Source organism: Myotis brandtii, unplaced genomic scaffold (genome assembly GCF_000412655.1).
Source record: "Myotis brandtii unplaced genomic scaffold, ASM41265v1 scaffold670, whole genome shotgun sequence".
NCBI classification, from domain to species: Eukaryota; Metazoa; Chordata; class Mammalia; order Chiroptera; family Vespertilionidae; genus Myotis; species Myotis brandtii.
In genome coordinates this window covers 367235-383317 of record NW_005370611.1, presented here as the reverse complement: position 1 = coordinate 383317, position 16083 = coordinate 367235, and the positions used below count along the sequence as shown (strand labels likewise).

At 46.0% G+C, this 16083-nt stretch overlaps 1 protein-coding gene and 1 pseudogene across 1 annotated transcript; one reads left to right on the top strand and one right to left on the bottom strand.

The window, feature by feature from the left end:
- The first annotated feature begins 1208 nt into the window (after positions 1-1208).
- On the top strand, positions 1209-14471 carry ZNF23 (zinc finger protein 23). The gene is made up of 6 exons (XM_005881158.2): positions 1209-1355; positions 7352-7416; positions 9572-9698; positions 10285-10398; positions 12213-13076; positions 13245-14471. The coding sequence occupies exons 2-6, from the start codon at positions 7384-7386 to the stop codon at positions 14180-14182; spliced, it is 2076 nt and encodes a 691-aa protein (XP_005881220.1). The 5' UTR covers positions 1209-1355; positions 7352-7383; the 3' UTR covers positions 14183-14471.
- On the bottom strand, positions 5541-6209 carry LOC102253054 (annotated as a pseudogene).
- Positions 14472-16083: the final 1612 nt, after the last annotated feature.

Below are 16083 nucleotides of genomic sequence, written 5' to 3'. Positions count from 1 at the left end.
GGGGGAGAATGGGAGTGCTAAGAGGCTGGAGAAGTGAGTGCAGGCCTCCAACCACCTTCCAGTGCAGGAAAGGAAGGGATCAGAGCTGGAAGGAGAAAGGCCAACACTGTCAGACTTGGGAGGGACCCTGCAGGTGGGTGGTGCAATCCAAGGGCTTATTTTGGAATTTTATGGGGGTGTTTTTGTTACAGTGTTTGGTGGTAACCAGGAGTGTCACAAATCCTGCAATGCACCAGATGGTTCTCCCTACTGAAAGTTTTCACAGCCCTAGTTGGTTTGGCTCAATGGATAAAGCCTCAGCCTGCAGACGGAAGGGTTCTGGGTTCAATTCCAGTCAAGGGCATGTCCCTCGGCTGCAGGCTCCATCCTGGGGCCTGGCCCTGGTCAGGTGAGTTTGGAAGGTAATGAGTCCATGTTTCTCTGTCTTTCCCTCTCCTTCCACTAATATATATATATATATATCTCAATGGAAAAATAACCTTGGGTAAGGATTAACAAAAAAAAAAGTTTTCACAGACATTGGTCTTGCTGGACATTCATGGAGGTAAAAACTTCTAAAATACCTGAATCTAGAACTTGTTTTTAAGGTAAACACAATGTGGTTTTGCACAGTTTTAACATTTGCTGATTCTCTAGGAATATGATCAAGACAAGATTGTCCTGTGTTTCGTTTAAACTTCACCAAAAGGGTTCACCATTTTGGATCCCACCTTGTGATTTCTGAGACACCAGTATAAGACACAGCATGTGGCTGTGGCATTCAGGCACATCCTAAGTGCGAAGGCAAATATCTGGCCACTTCCTTAGGTCTACAGCAGTAGTCATGACCAAACCTTTACAAATCGGAATATGTTTGCAATTACAAATCATTTTCCTTATATTTCTCCTTTATCTCATTTAAGGCATAACATTAGTTTTTAAAATGTAAATTATTTATATTGTCTATGCTTTTCTAAGTGTTATCTATGATTTTCATGACAAGAGAATAAACTGGTCACTAGGAAATATTTGTTACAAAAAGAGTGGCCTTGGTTTTGATACCGTGTCACCCACTGGATCCAGTCCGTAGACTCCCAAATCTGGTTGCACCGCAGCTTTACCAAGACACAGATCCCCGGCACCACCCCGCAGAGCAAACGCTCCGGGAACGAGACCCAAGGGAAAGGGACAAAGAGCGTCAGACTCCGGGGCTCTGAGGTTTGGAGCGCAGGGGGCGGGGCCAGGGCACCACCGAGAGGGAGCGACGGCATTCCTAGAGGGGCTCGGCCGCAGCCTAGTGACGCACTTCCGGCCGCCCCGCGGAGCAGCGAGCAGCGGAGCCGGGAGCCCCGGAGGTGGGTCCGCGAGCACCCTAGGTGAGTGGCACTTTGGAGGGTGGGGTGGTGCCCTGGCTCTTTGTGCGTTAGGGGTGCCCTTCCGCCCGGGTAGGAGGTGGGTTGCCCACCCCTGGAGCAGGGAGCAGGTCGGCGGCCCCTCTCTGACTCCCGCTTTGAACTTGGCGGCCGAAAACGTTCCATCCCGTGGGAAGCGAAGCCCCAAACAGTTGGGGAAAGACGCTGCTGACTTTCGGGAAGGTGTGTCGGAGCAGCCGGCGGGTGGGATGTTTTCCGGGGCGAAGCGGCCTGAAGGGATAGTCACGAGTCCTTTGACACGTTGAGGTCACGCAGGCGCCTTCACCAAGTGTGGGTTGCGTGCGCTCTGGCTCCTTACATGGGGTCGTGCAGCAAGGCCCCGGGGAGGAGCAGAAGAGGCAGGGCCCCCCCGCCCACCCGGGAGCAGAAGAAGCCGGCGTTTGGAAGGCGTTGTCCGCTTACCGCAGCGGTGTCAGTTCCAAGAGGTAACCGCGCCCTGCGCTCCATCTGTGCGATGACAGCGGCCCGGCAAGGATTGCTACAATGTAATTAGTGACTTGTTGAGTCCTAGAATACACTTAAAATAACTCCAGCATTGCTCATTCATACCCGTGTGGAAAGCAGGTTTACTGATGTCAACAAATAAAGATCTGAGTACATGAAACAAGTTCATTTGGGGTCTTCAAGGATTCGAATCCAAGAGAAGCGGATTCAGGTAACAGCCCAAACTAAGCTCTGGAGAGAACGAAGAAAGGCAGGGTTTATAAAGGCGCAAATCACAAAGTGTAATTCTTTCATGCAATTGAGGTATTGCCGGCGAGGTTAACAGGGTTTGGTTAGTTCCAATATGGAAACGAGGGAGGTGAGAACTAAGGAAGTAAATTCCATATATGTCCATGTAGCAGTTCTAAGATGTTTATGATTCCCGCATGTTTATGTCTCTGCCTTGAGCTGAGTGTAGCAACAGGCTTTGTGTTTTGTTTGTTGTAGTGTAACAACAGGACTAGCAACAGTAAAAGTAGCTCTGAAAACGGAGGCACAACATGTGCGTAGGCCCACTTCCTTAATAGCCTCCTGACGCTATTTAAAGGGACTCAGCAATGTTTATTACATTTTAGTTTTTCCCATTGTCACTAGAGGGCGGTATTTTAGTGCAGGTCTTTATAGCCTTAGAGTATCTAGTTAAAATATTGTTTTCCAAAGTTACTTAGTTCTTGTCTTTCCCACCATTTCAGTGTGGGCACGTGACTCAATTGCAGGATAGTTAGGCTCGTTTGATGTTGTTTGTGTTCCTTTTTTGGGTCATCACCACCATCCCATCCTGGTTGGTTGATTTTAAACATTTATGTGTATTTATTTATTTGTTTCTGTGAAACATTACTCTGGTTATAAAAGAACAAAAGGCACACTCAGAGACACGACGCTCCCTCCTCCTCCCTTCTACCCAGTTTCCTTCCATCCTGTTCCCATTCCAGGGTTCCTTTCACCCACTTCCCACCCACACCCGGTGTAACCACTCTCCTTCGTTTCTGGTTTATCCTTCCATTTCTTTTTGTATAAATGACGAGACACATATTTTCTTATACTCCTGTTTTTGCACTTTGTTTTTTTAAAATTTTATTTGACAAAATACTTTGAAAATCACCCATATCATAGAGATAATTATCTTTTTTAAAAAAAATGCCATTCACGTATACACAAGACTGCATCTACTATGACAGTTAAGAAGCATAGTAAAATGAGCTGCCATGAGCACACCACCCCATTAAGGAGGAGAACATTACCAGTACTGCTGCCTGTGTGCTCAGCCCCAACCCAACTCCCAGCTTCCCACCCCTAGAAGTAACAACTGTCTTAAATTTTGTGTTAATGTAGCCTTACCTGTTTTTAAAAAAATCATTTTGTCACATATGCATGTATATGTAAATAATGTGTTTAGTTTGCTTTTGAGCTTTGTGAAAACGACAGCATAGGGTCTGTAGTCATATGTTCCTAAATTCGTCCATGTTGTTGTTAGTCATTCATTTTTGCTGCTGGGCAGTTGTGTTGATGTTACCCAACTCAAGGGGTTCACTGCTTAGGGGGTTCTAGTCAAGGAGACATGGTGGTTGTTAGGTAGTTTTATTTACTGGCAGCAAGTAAAGGAGACCACAGATTCACATCCAAATCTGCTTCCTGGAAGAGAGGCTTAGCCATTGCTTTATACACTGTTTGGTCAATTACATGTTGATTTCTTTGCAGTTGGCCAAACTTACCTGGATTTGGTTAATTGCATGTTGAGTTCTTTCTTTTTTGGGAGGTGGGGGCAGTTGGCTAAACTCGGGTTGAGTGGTCAAGCTCATCCTGAGTGGATAAGCTGCATCTGCAAAATACTGTGCTACATTTTCACACTTAACAAGATCTGCCCAGACCTTGAGACTCTTGTCCCATCTAACATCGGCGTGATCAAAAGATTGGGAAACTTATTTTGCTCTTCTCTGTTACAGTTTAAATAGTGTTAGAATTACTCATTTCTTTAAGATTTGAAAAGATTTACCTATGATATATATGGGCTCAGTATTTTATGAGTACACTCTTTACTGGCTATCTCAGTTTAATTAGGTAAAAGTAATCATGGATTACAGAGAAAAATCTATATAATAAAATTGGTAGAGTTGATTCATTAAATTCATATAGAATTATATGTTCTTCCATCATATAATATGTTTTTAAGCATCTATAGACTATTTTTTAAATGGGCACTTCAGCTATTAACCCTCAAAAATTTGTAGCCCTAACCGGTTTGGCTCAGTGGATAGAGTGTTGGCCTGCGGGCTGAAGGGTCCCAGGTTCAATTCCGGTGAAGGGCATGTACCTTGATTGTGGGCACATCCCCAGTAGGGGGTGTGCAGGAGGCAGCTGATCAATGTTTCTCTCTCATCGATGTTTCTAACTCTCTATTTCCTCTCCCTTCCTCTCTGTAAAAAAATCAATAAAATAAATAAATAAATAAATAGGACTACAATATTCAAAAAAAAAATTGTAAAGCAGAAGTAAGTGTATTGGACTATTCAAACACCATCAGTAAAGCCAGAAATTATGAACAGAGAAGAAATTAACAACATACTATCCTAAACAATTCTTTGGTCAGAGACTAAACACCAGCTATCAAATAGTAATTAAAACATGACATAAAACCTCTGGTATGTGGCTAATTGTGTATTCAGAGGAAAATTTATGGCCTTATAGGTTTTAATTGCCAAATAGGAAAGTATGGAAATAAATGAATAAGCCATGCTCCCCTAAGAAGTTTGAAAAAGCCTTTATAGTCTAGTTTTCCCCAAAAGCAGAACAAAGGGCAAAGATTTGCAGGTGATTCATCTGGGAATGTAGTCCCGGGGCAGAGTGAAAGGCAGGGCCTGGCACAGAGAAGGAAGGAGAGCCAGTACCAGGGTGCTCTGTCAGTGTGGCCCTTCTCCATCTGATTGCTGCTCTGTCTTACAGGATCTTGGAGGAGCTTTGGAATCTCATTTGGGGGTCTAAAGGGGAAAACATTTATCCATTGACCTCTGTCCCCTATTGGTCAAGGGTGGCACCACAGGCATTAACTCTCCTGCACTTTAGGGACCAGCAAGTGTCCCCAGGTTTCCGCAGGGGCCCCGTACAGGACAGCAGAGAAGCCCAGGGCAGGAGCCAGGCATCGGTGGTGGAGATCCTTGCAGAGGCATTGGCAGGCTGCACCTGCACAAAGCTGAATAAGCTTCTGGAACAGGACTAAGTGTGAGACAAGAGGAATGGAGTGGTGCGTAAGGTATCTCTTACAGAGCCTAAGAAACAAACTAACAAACAGAGCTTAATGAATTAAAATCAATTAGGGGAAAAACAAAAACAAACAGCGTTCTAAATAAATTAAAAAGCTGGTTCACTGAAAATAAAACAACATTAAAATAAACCACTGCCCAGCCTTCTTTATTAATCTGTTTGGGATGCCATAACAAAATGCCATCGGCTGTGTGGCTTTAACAACAGGAACCTAATCTTATAGTTCTGGAGACACCAAGTCCAAGATGAAGGAGCTGCTGATTTGTTCTTAGTGAGGGCTCTCTCCTGGGGTTTCAGGTGGCTGCCTTCTCACTGCGTGCTACATGGCAAAGATGGAGAGCTTTGGAGTCTGTCCCTCCCTCCCTCCCTCCGTCCCTCCATAGCAGTATGGTTTATTAAGCTTAGTGCAGGTGCTGGGACTTGCCCCTGGTGCTCTTCATGTACAAAGCCCGAACATTCTGCCAGTTCTTTTTGAGCAGTGACACCAAGAAATTGACAGCTAAGTGGATGTTGCACACGTCTCATCACCTGTCATCTTCACGTGGCCAACAGCCCCTGCCAGACACAGCACCTCCTTCATCTGGAACTTGATTGTGGATTTTACCTCCTCAGCTTTGGCCACCATGTTCTCATTGTGGGTCAACAAGGACGGGAACTTGCCAGCCTTCTTCAGGCCTGGGCCCAGGATTCATGGGATTTGCTTGATCAGAGACTCTGAAGCCAGAAAGGCATCGTACTTCTTGGCCAGCTTCTTGACCAGTTTCTTATTCTTGCTGAGTTTCTTCAGCGCCTTGATGTCCATGTGCGGGATGTCCACGGCCTTGGCCTCATCACAGTGCTGCTGGTCCCCAGAACACACATGGAGAACTTGGGTCAGGGCGTGGACTTAAGCCTGATGGTGCCTGAGAAGCGTTTGTCCCCCGAGGGTCATAGTTCTTCAGGCCAATCTTCAGCTCAACTGTCTCCATAAACTTCCGGCGCTTGCGCTGGTTCCTGTGCAGCACCTCCCGCACCGCCTAGTAGAGGGTGTCGTGGGAGACTTTGCTGCTCATGGGTCCTCGCGATGCAAAAACCAGAAAAGAGCTCTTCCTTTTCTTGTAAGTGCATCAGCCCTATTAGATTTGGGCCCTGCCCTTATGACCACATTTAATCTTATTGCCACCTTGGGGGTTAGGACTTTAACATAGGAATTTTGTGGGGACACAAAATTTACCAAGGGAAGAGGTCTAAAAGCATATATATTCAAAAGAAGAAGTGGAAAAAGCAAAGTAGCTCCAGATATGGAGGAAGTGAAAAAAGTCATAAACCAGTTTTTCCCACACTTGTGCTAAAGTTGAAATCCTGGAAGACGTAGATGAAATTTTAGGAAAGCATACATTTTCAAGACTGAATTTAGGATCCGTGAGAATCAGAAAATAGCCACTCCGTGTGTTTTTGAACATGGTGAGAAGGGGCTTTGGGTCATGGGGCCCTACATGCCTCAGCGATCCCCTCTGCCAGGTCACTGAGATCTCGGCTTCTTTGCTCTCAGCAGGCTGGAAAGTATGAGGAGGCAGCCTGGTACCTCACTTCTGGCCCAGCTTCCTGAAGGTAAGTCTGGGCCATGGGGGAGGCTGACCTCCCAAGATCTCTACAGAGACATTAGACCCTTGAGGACACTCATCTATGTGAGGAGATAGGCACGATGTGGGGGAGCAGCTGTCCCTTTCCAGCTGCTGCCTCCCTGGGCCTGACCCGGGCCTCTGTGCTGGGGCTGCAGCACCTCCTGCCTGTCTTCTCTTGCAGGAGGACCGAGGGTGATACTTGTTTAGAGAGAGAAATAAATCAAAGATCTTGGTATTGTTCTGTCTCTTGAGCTGAAGCACTGCTCCTCGAGTCTTTGTTTTATTCTTTAGGCTCTGCATACGTTTTTATGTACACTCGTGTGTGTGTGTGTGTGTGTGTGTGTGTGTGTGTGTGTGTGTGTGTGAGAGAGATGTGTGTCAGAGTTGTAAAATCCTAGGGTTCCTGGCAGTGAGCATCAGTGTCATGGCTGGGAGGAGTCCGGGGTACTGATCGATAGAACAGACCAGCCCCATCTTCCTGTGGCAGCTCCTGCTCACACTCCTATCTGGACACAGGCTGCCTGCATCTTAGATCTTCTCTTCTTGGTCAGGGTGGCTTACCTCACACTGGTCTCCCTCTGTGCTTTTCCTTAGCTCCAGCCCTTCTCTGAGAGGGAGGCGAAGCAATGGCAGCCATGCTCCTGACAGCCTGGCCTCAGGTGAGCTGTGGGTTCTTCGGGTCTTGCTCTGAGCAGTTTCAAATTGAGAAACCAAGAAAGGAAGCTGGTGAGCTGGTGATGAGAGCTGGAGAGGGCCTCCATGCTTACACCTGCCCGACTGGACTTGTGGGCAGAGTGGTGATGTAGAGGGATGGAAGCAGCAGGAGAGCGGGCCCGAAGGCAGGGGTGTCGTGTTGGGCACATTGAGGTTCTTTGCTCCCCTCAGCAGAGGGCTCTGGGGAATAGGAGATGTGGGAACTGACCAGGTAGGATGCTCCGTGTATGGGTGTGAATGGAGGAGGCAGCAGAGGACTGGGATTCCCAGGGACCAGGTACAGGTGAAGCAGGGCTGTGCTTCTAATTGAGGGGAAGAGGAGGGTAGTGGGGGCAAGGGAGGAAGGAAACTGGAAGCCCTGCGGGACAGGTTGTCGTCTCACTGTGTTTTCAGAGGCTTTCAGGGCTTGGGGTACAGTGGCTCAAACTGTAGGTCTCTGATAAGAGCTCTGGACCCTCTCCCCCAGAAAAACACATGTGCAAACCAAGTTTTCCATGCAATTTCAGGGACTTCATGGACCCCCTGAGGCTCATCCATGGACCTCCATGGACTGCAGGTTGGGAAAGTCATAGTCACAGTAACTCCAGTAACATCGCTTAAAGCTTCCTATGCTGCAGGCACCATACTAAGCACTGCATGGATCGCTCATTCCTGACAACTGACCTCTGAGATAGGTGCTATGTTGGACTCATTACACCACAAAAGACACGAAGGCAAAGGAGATAGAGTGACTTGCCCACGGTCTCACAGCCATTGTGTGATTCTTCACTGCCCAGCCTTGGGGCACGTGTGGGGCCAGTGGAGTTAACTTGGTCAGATTTGTGATGGCTGTGTAGGGAACAACTTTCAGGGAGATTCAAAAGCAGGGTGACCACTTCAGAAAGAAGTCCCCTGGTCCAGGCGATGTGGGCTTCATCAGGAAAGTAGTTGTTAAAGAGGGGGATCTAATTCTAGTAATGCTTAACATAAAAACCGTTAGGACTTAGAATCAGAGTCAGGAGATGGGGGTAAAGGAGAGGGAGGAGTCAAGAATGAATCCCCAGGGTTCTAGCTGAGGTTTCCTGCACAGATAGTGGTGGGTGACACCAACTGAGGTTTGAATTCAGGAGGAGGACCCAGCTTACCTGGGGAAAGGGCGGTGGCAGTGGGCAGTGAAGGCATTTAATTTTGTTCAGAGAAGTTATTTGACTTGTCCGAGGTCACACAGCGAGTGACTCACAGTAACTCCCAGAAGCTGACTAGATTATTTGCTGGGTGGAGGTTGGTAGAGTCAACCAGGACAGATCCTGGCAGACAGGAGTTGAGGGCAAATCCCTGCCAATGTGTCCCCAAGGTTGTTAGAGAAGGCTGAGGGGGGCAGAGAGCAGCCGGAGTCTGCAGCTGCTCAGGAGGGAGGAGCCGGGCCTGCGAGCATGCAGCATCAGCCCTGAGTGGCAGAGCCGGTGCTGACTGCAGAGGGTATTGATGCAAAGAGGAGCAGCCAAAGGGTGTTTGAGGAGCTCGCCAACAGGAAAGCTGAGCTCCCTTCTCGTCCAAACCTTGGATGAGGCTTGAATGGGAGGGGGTAACAAAACGTCGGGTTTTCAGCAAGACCCATCTGGAAGCGGGATGGCTGTTGCTGCCACCCCCTCACCCCTGGTCCCCAAACTGGTCTGGGCAGCACTGAGCTTCCTCTGCTGGAGGTTCTGAAGCAGAGGCGGCACGGCCCCTTGCTGGGAAGTTGGTGACGCGGATCAGGCTGCAGATGGGGCTGGATGAGATGGAAGCCATGGCCATTCTTTGGGAGCAGGATGGAGAAGCCCAGACCTCAAGGAGATGAAGTGGGAATGCTTGTGGGTGGGTCCTGAGCCGTGTCCACCAGTGAGGGAGTGGCTGTACTATCTTTTAGAAGTATAAAAACGGCATGAGGTTTCTCTGCCACGAGAGAAGTCAAATGTGCTCTGGCTTGCTTTTCAGGTATTTTTCTCACATTTTTTGCCATGTTATTACTTTCATGCTCTTCACAAGCTCCCTCCCCGAGCCCTTATACTGCCCTCTGCCCCCCACTTAGGGCCTGAGCCATGGAATTGGCCCTAGGGCAGCAGGAACCTGTTGTTTCAGAAGTCGGTGACCTTTGAGGATGTGGCTGTGTACTTCACCCCAACGGAGTGGGATGGCCTGTCCCCTGCACAGAGGGCTCTGTACAGGGATGTGATGCTGGAGAATTATGGGAATGTGGCCTCCCTGGGTAAGGCCTCTCCCCCTGGACCCAGACTTGTCGGTTGGGGTTTCCTGACTTCCCTTACATGTTGCAGGTGGGGTCTCTGGTGAATCCTCTACTGAGTGGGGACTCCAGAGGCTGAGATTCCTAATTCTCTAGACCCAGGGATTGCTGGGAAGGGCAAACCCCAAGCCCTTTTTGGGTCAATATAGGATTTTGCCGGGACTAGTGTACACTCTTTATGAACCCTATAGAAGCTGTTTTAGTGTGCAAAAAGCAACTTACAGCGTTATCTTTAGTTCCCCCTCACCTGCATCTTCGGTCTTTCCAAAGATGTCCGTGTACTCTGAATATCTCAGGCCAAGGTCAGAAACTGGTGTCCCTTTGGGCAGATTCTGTTTGCTCTGCATGAAGTCTCCTGGGCCCATGGTCTGGGCCCTTGTCGACTTCTCCCTCACCTCCTCAAGCCCTCCCCTCCCCGCCTCCCAGCCACCTTGTTTTTTTTTCCCCCCCCCCCCCCCCCCAGTTGCCAAGACAATCGGAGAAGAGGCTTAGGTATCACCCAATGGCAGACTATTCACCCTTCTCTCCTATTTCCTTTCCCCCAAAACAGGATTTCCACTTATCAAACCTGCTGTGATCTTACAACTGGAGGGAGGAGGTGAGCTGAGGGGCCCATCTCCACTGGCTGCTGAAACAGGCACAGACCCTCCAGGCCTCTGGACTGGTAAGGGAAGCACATATTGCCTATTATGCTGGAAAGTTTAACTCTTTAGGAAGAAAGAGTTAGCATGTAAGCATGAGTTAGCATGTTAGCAGCATATAACCGTGCCACGCTTATTGGCCAGCTGTACAGAGTAAAATTTAAATAAATTTTGATGATCTATATAGAGATAGATTCAATTAAGATCTTTTCTATTTTCACAATTTTCTATTTCTTTGTACTAAGAACAGATCATTTTCAAATGCCTCATTCTAACTTTTTTTAATCCTAATTTTAGAATTCTACCTTACTTAGAAAAAAATGAATGGATTAAGTAATTTGGGTGCAGGGAGAGGGTTCTTGCTAGTTTTCTAAACATTGTCTATTTAATACTTTACACAGAACAGGAAAATAGCCCTGTGGTTAGAAGTATAGTTTTGGGGCAGATTTTCTGAGGTTCAGTCCTAACTGTGCAACTTCCTAGTTGTGTGACTTTGAGCAAGTCAATTATTTAGTTCTCTGAGAGTCGGTGTTCTCATCCCTGAAAATGGGATAATAATAATAAAAGGTTTTAGTGCTAGTCTTACAGTTTGAGGATGGAATGAGATAACATGTATCATGTGCCTGGCTAATAGTGTGTGCTCAATGTTACATTAGTTATTTTTGGTTTTTTGGAGGAGACAGCTTTATATAGTAAGCTATAGGGAATAAGGCAGAAGGGAGGAAGTGCTATAATTCATTGCTTCTCAAACCATATGCAAATGAATTACCTGAGAGTCTTACAAATATGCAGATTGTTATTCAGTAAGTCCGTTATGGGGCCAAGATTCTGCATTTTTGTTAAGTTTCCAGGTGATGCCAATGTTTTCGGTTCCCAGACCACACTTGAAGTAGTGAGGCTCTCATTGGCTCAAGCAGAGTAGCTGCCAGATGTCTTCCCGTTTCCCATGAGGCCTAGCTTTACCTCCTGCATTTGGGTTCCATAAGATTCTCTTACATCCCTTCAATGAATCCTCTTTTTTTAAAAGATGGTTTCAGCCAGATGATCTCTGACCAACAAAGACATGTTTTGGACATGGAGAGTTTGAAGTGCTTGGCATATAGAGGGGGGGAAAAGTGATATTGTGGAGACCCTTAATCAAATGTGTCTGGAAAAATCTATAGACAGTAGATAGTCCTGAAGTTTTTGAACAACCCATCATGATCTGAGCTAATAGTAGAAACATTGATCTAATCCATAAATATAGGTTTATTGGGGTGAGGACTCAAATGGGTTTTAGGCAAGCAGAAGGGGAAGGTGTAAGGTATAAGACTCATGTCAGCAGAGTTGACTTTCTTTTAAAAATTACTTCCTCATGCCATCCCATACACCAAAAAGGTTGTGGGTTTGATACTCGGTCAGGGTACATATCTAGGTTGTAGGTTTGATAACTGGGCAACCAATTAATGTTTCTCTCTCACATAGATGTTTCTCACTTTTAACCTTTATGTTATTGGTTATTATTGGTTTAGAGACAGGTAGTCTTTTCAAAATTATTACTTTAAAATTATACTATTGGCACATGCTCAAAACAGTAAAAAAGGTATATAAAATGGTGGGGAAATATATTAAACTTCCTGTTATTTTGCTCAGTTTCTTTTGCCTTCTTCCAGAAGTTTTCTAGGCATAGTACAAATATATATGTCTATGCCTGCCCTTTTTATTTTCTTTTACACAAATGGAATCTACTCTACATACCATTTCTCAACTTGTTTATTTACTTAACAGTGTATCTTTATGTCTTTTCCTATTAGCATATATGGATTTAACATTTCCTGTTTTATGTTTTTTATACTAGATATTGATATCCAGGCTGACAATAATATGACAAAGGAAATGAACAAAGAAAAACATAATACATCATTTGTACTTCAGGGGGACTTTTCCCAGGAAACAGACTTCTCAGAAGCCTATATTCTAGAAAAACAACAGCAGGAAGTCCATCGAGTAGTAAGTATGAAGAAAGAAAACAGCAGTGTCATTGACGGAATGGTGAAAGATGACACAAGCCTCATGGAGAAGTGTTTGTTTAGTCAGAGTCCAAACTTGAATCAGTGTAATACCATCATCACCACTGGAGAGGAGCCCCCTGAGTGTACAGGATTGGAGAAATCCTTAAATTTTGACACAAAACTTATCCATCATGAAATAAGTAATTCCAGGGAAAGACCATTTGAATGTGAAGAATTCGTGGAAACCTTTAAGTATAACTCTCAACTTCATCATCAAAACAGCTACCTTGGGGAGAAGCCCTATCAGTGTAAGGATTGTGGCAAAGCCTTTAGTGTTAATGCAAAATTAATTTGTCATCAAAGACTTCATAGTGGGGAGAAACCCTTCAAATGTGTGGAGTGTGGGAAAAGCTTCAGTTACAGTTCCCATTACATTACACATCAGACAGTCCACAGTGGGGAGAAGCCCTATCAGTGTAAGGTGTGTGGGAAAGCCTTCAGTGTTAATGGGAGTCTAAGCAGGCATCAGAGAATCCATTCAGGAGAGAAGCCTTATCAGTGCAAGGAGTGTGGAAATGGCTTCAGCTGCAGTTCTGCATATATCACACACCAGAGAGTCCACACTGGGGAGAAACCTTATGAGTGTAATGACTGTGGGAAAGCTTTCAATGTTAATGCAAAATTAATTCAACACCAGAGAATCCACACTGGTGAGAAGCCCTATGAGTTTAATGAATGTGGAAAAGCCTTTAGTGTCAAAGGGAAGTTAACCCAGCACCAGAGAATCCACACTGGTGAGAAGCCCTATGAGTTTAATGAATGTGGAAAAGCCTTTAGTGTCAAAGGGAAGTTAACCCAGCACCAGAGAATCCACACTGGAGAGAAACCTTATAAATGTAATGAGTGTGGGAAAGGCTTCAGGTGCAGTTCCCAGCTTAGGCAGCATCAGAGCATCCACACTGGAGAGAGGCCCTGTCAGTGTAAGGAGTGTGGGAAAGCCTTCAGTAATAATACAAAACTCACTCAGCATCAGAGAATCCACACTGGTGAGAAGCCCTATGAGTGTACTGAATGTGGAAAAGCCTTTAGTGTCAAAGGGAAGTTAATCCAGCACCAGAGAATCCACACTGGTGAGAAGCCCTATGAGTGTAATGAATGTGGAAAAGCCTTCAGGTGTAACTCCCAGCTTCGACAGCATCTGCGAATCCACACTGGAGAGAAGCCCTATGAGTGTAATGAGTGTGGAAAGGCCTTCAGCGTCAATGCAAAACTAATGCAGCATCAGAGGATTCACACTGGGGAGAAACCCTTTGAATGTAATGAGTGTGGAAAATGCTTTACTTCTAAAAGAAACCTACTTGATCATCACCGAATACATACTGGAGAAAAACCTTATCAATGTAAAGAATGTGGGAAAGCCTTCAGTATCAATGCCAAACTAACTAGGCATCAGAGAATACACACTGGGGAGAAACCTTTCAAATGTAAGGAATGTGAGAAAGCGTTTAGCTGTAGTTCTGATTATATTGTACATCAGAGAATCCATACTGGAGAAAAACCCTTTCAGTGTAAGGAGTGTGGAAAAGCCTTCCATGTTAATGCCCATTTAATTCGGCATCAGAGAAGCCACACTGGGGAGAAACCCTTCAGATGTGTGGAGTGTGGCAAAGGCTTTAGCTACAGTTCTGACTGTATTATACATCAGACTGTCCACACTTGGAAGAAACCCTATGTGTGTAATGTGTGTGGGAAAGCCTTCAGGTTTAGCTTTCAACTTAGTCAACATCAGAGTGTCCACAGTGAAGGAAAATCCTAATGAGAAGGATATAGAAAACTCTCGAGATTAATGTTGAACTGAATCAGGTACCATGAGACTTACCCTGGTGGAAAACCCTGAGAGAGAAATTAATGTAGCAATCTTTACATGGAAACAAATCTTTCTCATTTTATTTATTACATTTTAAATCAGAAATGAAGACCAGTTAAAAAGTAACATTCAAAAACAAATAGGTCATTAGGTGGCAGAGAGGAGAGAGGCTTGCCTACGCCCAGCATCCTGGCCATGGACATCTGGATAGTTGATAGCCTGACACTCGGAAAACAAACAAAAACAAATAGGTTTTTTTATACCAACAACCAATTAGAAAATATAATGGAAGAAAATATCCCATTCCCAACACCATCAAGAAAAGTAGATTTTTCTAGGAATAAAATTATATGGATCACCACTGAGGGTCACAAATGGAAACAAATGGGGAGAGAGAAGCCTTGTTCTTGGATAGTAAAACTCAGATATTCACTGTAACTAAATAATTTCCCTTTCATTTTTGACAATAAGCATGCATCACATTTGTAAAGAGGAAAAACAATAAATATTTCTTTAGAAAAGGAAAAATGTAATTTTTATTTTCATGGAATAGAGATAACCTTTAGAAGTTTAGATGAAATCATCAGATGAAACCCCACCACGCTCAGCAAGCCCAGCCTCCAGAAACCAAATATAAGGGAAAATACTGATAAACTGACTTCAAAAGTAAATATTTGTTTTAAATCAAATATAGTTAAAAGATAAAGCACAAAACTAGAACCCTTGTAAAATTTGTTATGTAAAAGTAATAATATGCAGAGAGGTCTTACCATTAAGAGAAAAATCCTATATAATAAAAGCCTAATATGCAAATCTACTGAACAGCGGAATGACTGGTCGCTATGACGTGCACTGACCACCAGGGGGTGGTCAATGCAGCAGCTGCCTGCAGGCCCCAGGCCAGCCAAGGCAGGTGCCAGCGACCCCTGCCCCCCATTGCCCCACCAGTCGCCCCACAGATCAGCCCTGATCGCTGGCCAGGCCTGGGGACCCTACCCGTGCATGAATTTTGTGCACCAGGCCTCAAGTAATCTAAGAAACCCCAGTAAATCATACTAGCAGGCAGCTTTAGAAAATTAAATTATTAATAAAGATGTTCAGTCTTGGTAGTATTCCAAGGAGTGGAAACTAAAACAGGTGCAAACCACACAGGAAGCCCATGAACCTCTTGCACAGACATGAGATGTACACACAGACCCTCCCATGGAGGCACAGATCCCAGCCCAGACAGCCCTCCTGTGCTCTCCAGCGTGAGTGACCAGTGTTGGCTGGGAGTGCTGTCTTGAGTGCTTCAAAGGAACTACTCTGGTCAGAAAGCTAATGACACGCTACAGGACTTAAGCTGGAGTGTCCAGGAGATGCCATGCACACGTCCTCCCCTGCCCCCATGCTCCCGGGAGCTGGTCGTGTGTGGAGGCAGACCCTGGAGCCTCGGAACCCGGGTAGCAGGGCCCTTCTGACCCACTGGCCCTGCTCTGGAGAACTCAAGGGCCGAACACCAGACCCAGAGTGCACCGAGGCATGGGGTCCATTTACTTACAGGGAAACTGAGGCCCGGAGGTGGACACTCCCCCTGGTCCCCAGGCCAAAGGAGAGCTGCAAGGCCATAGCTCGCTGCAACCCTCCCGGGTGTGCGGTCAGCGGAGGCAGGGACAGGAAGCCCTGCATCCCTGGTCCCCGGACGGCCGAAGGTTCTGCTATGGCAGCAACTAGGCAGGGACGCCAGGAAGGTCGAGTGGCTGAAGACAACCTGATCTTTGTTGTCCGGATCTGCCTCCACAGGCCGCGTGTCCTTGGTCTCCCTGAGCCACCGGCTCCCGGGCCGGCTCAGGGGTGGAGGACGGGTCCCA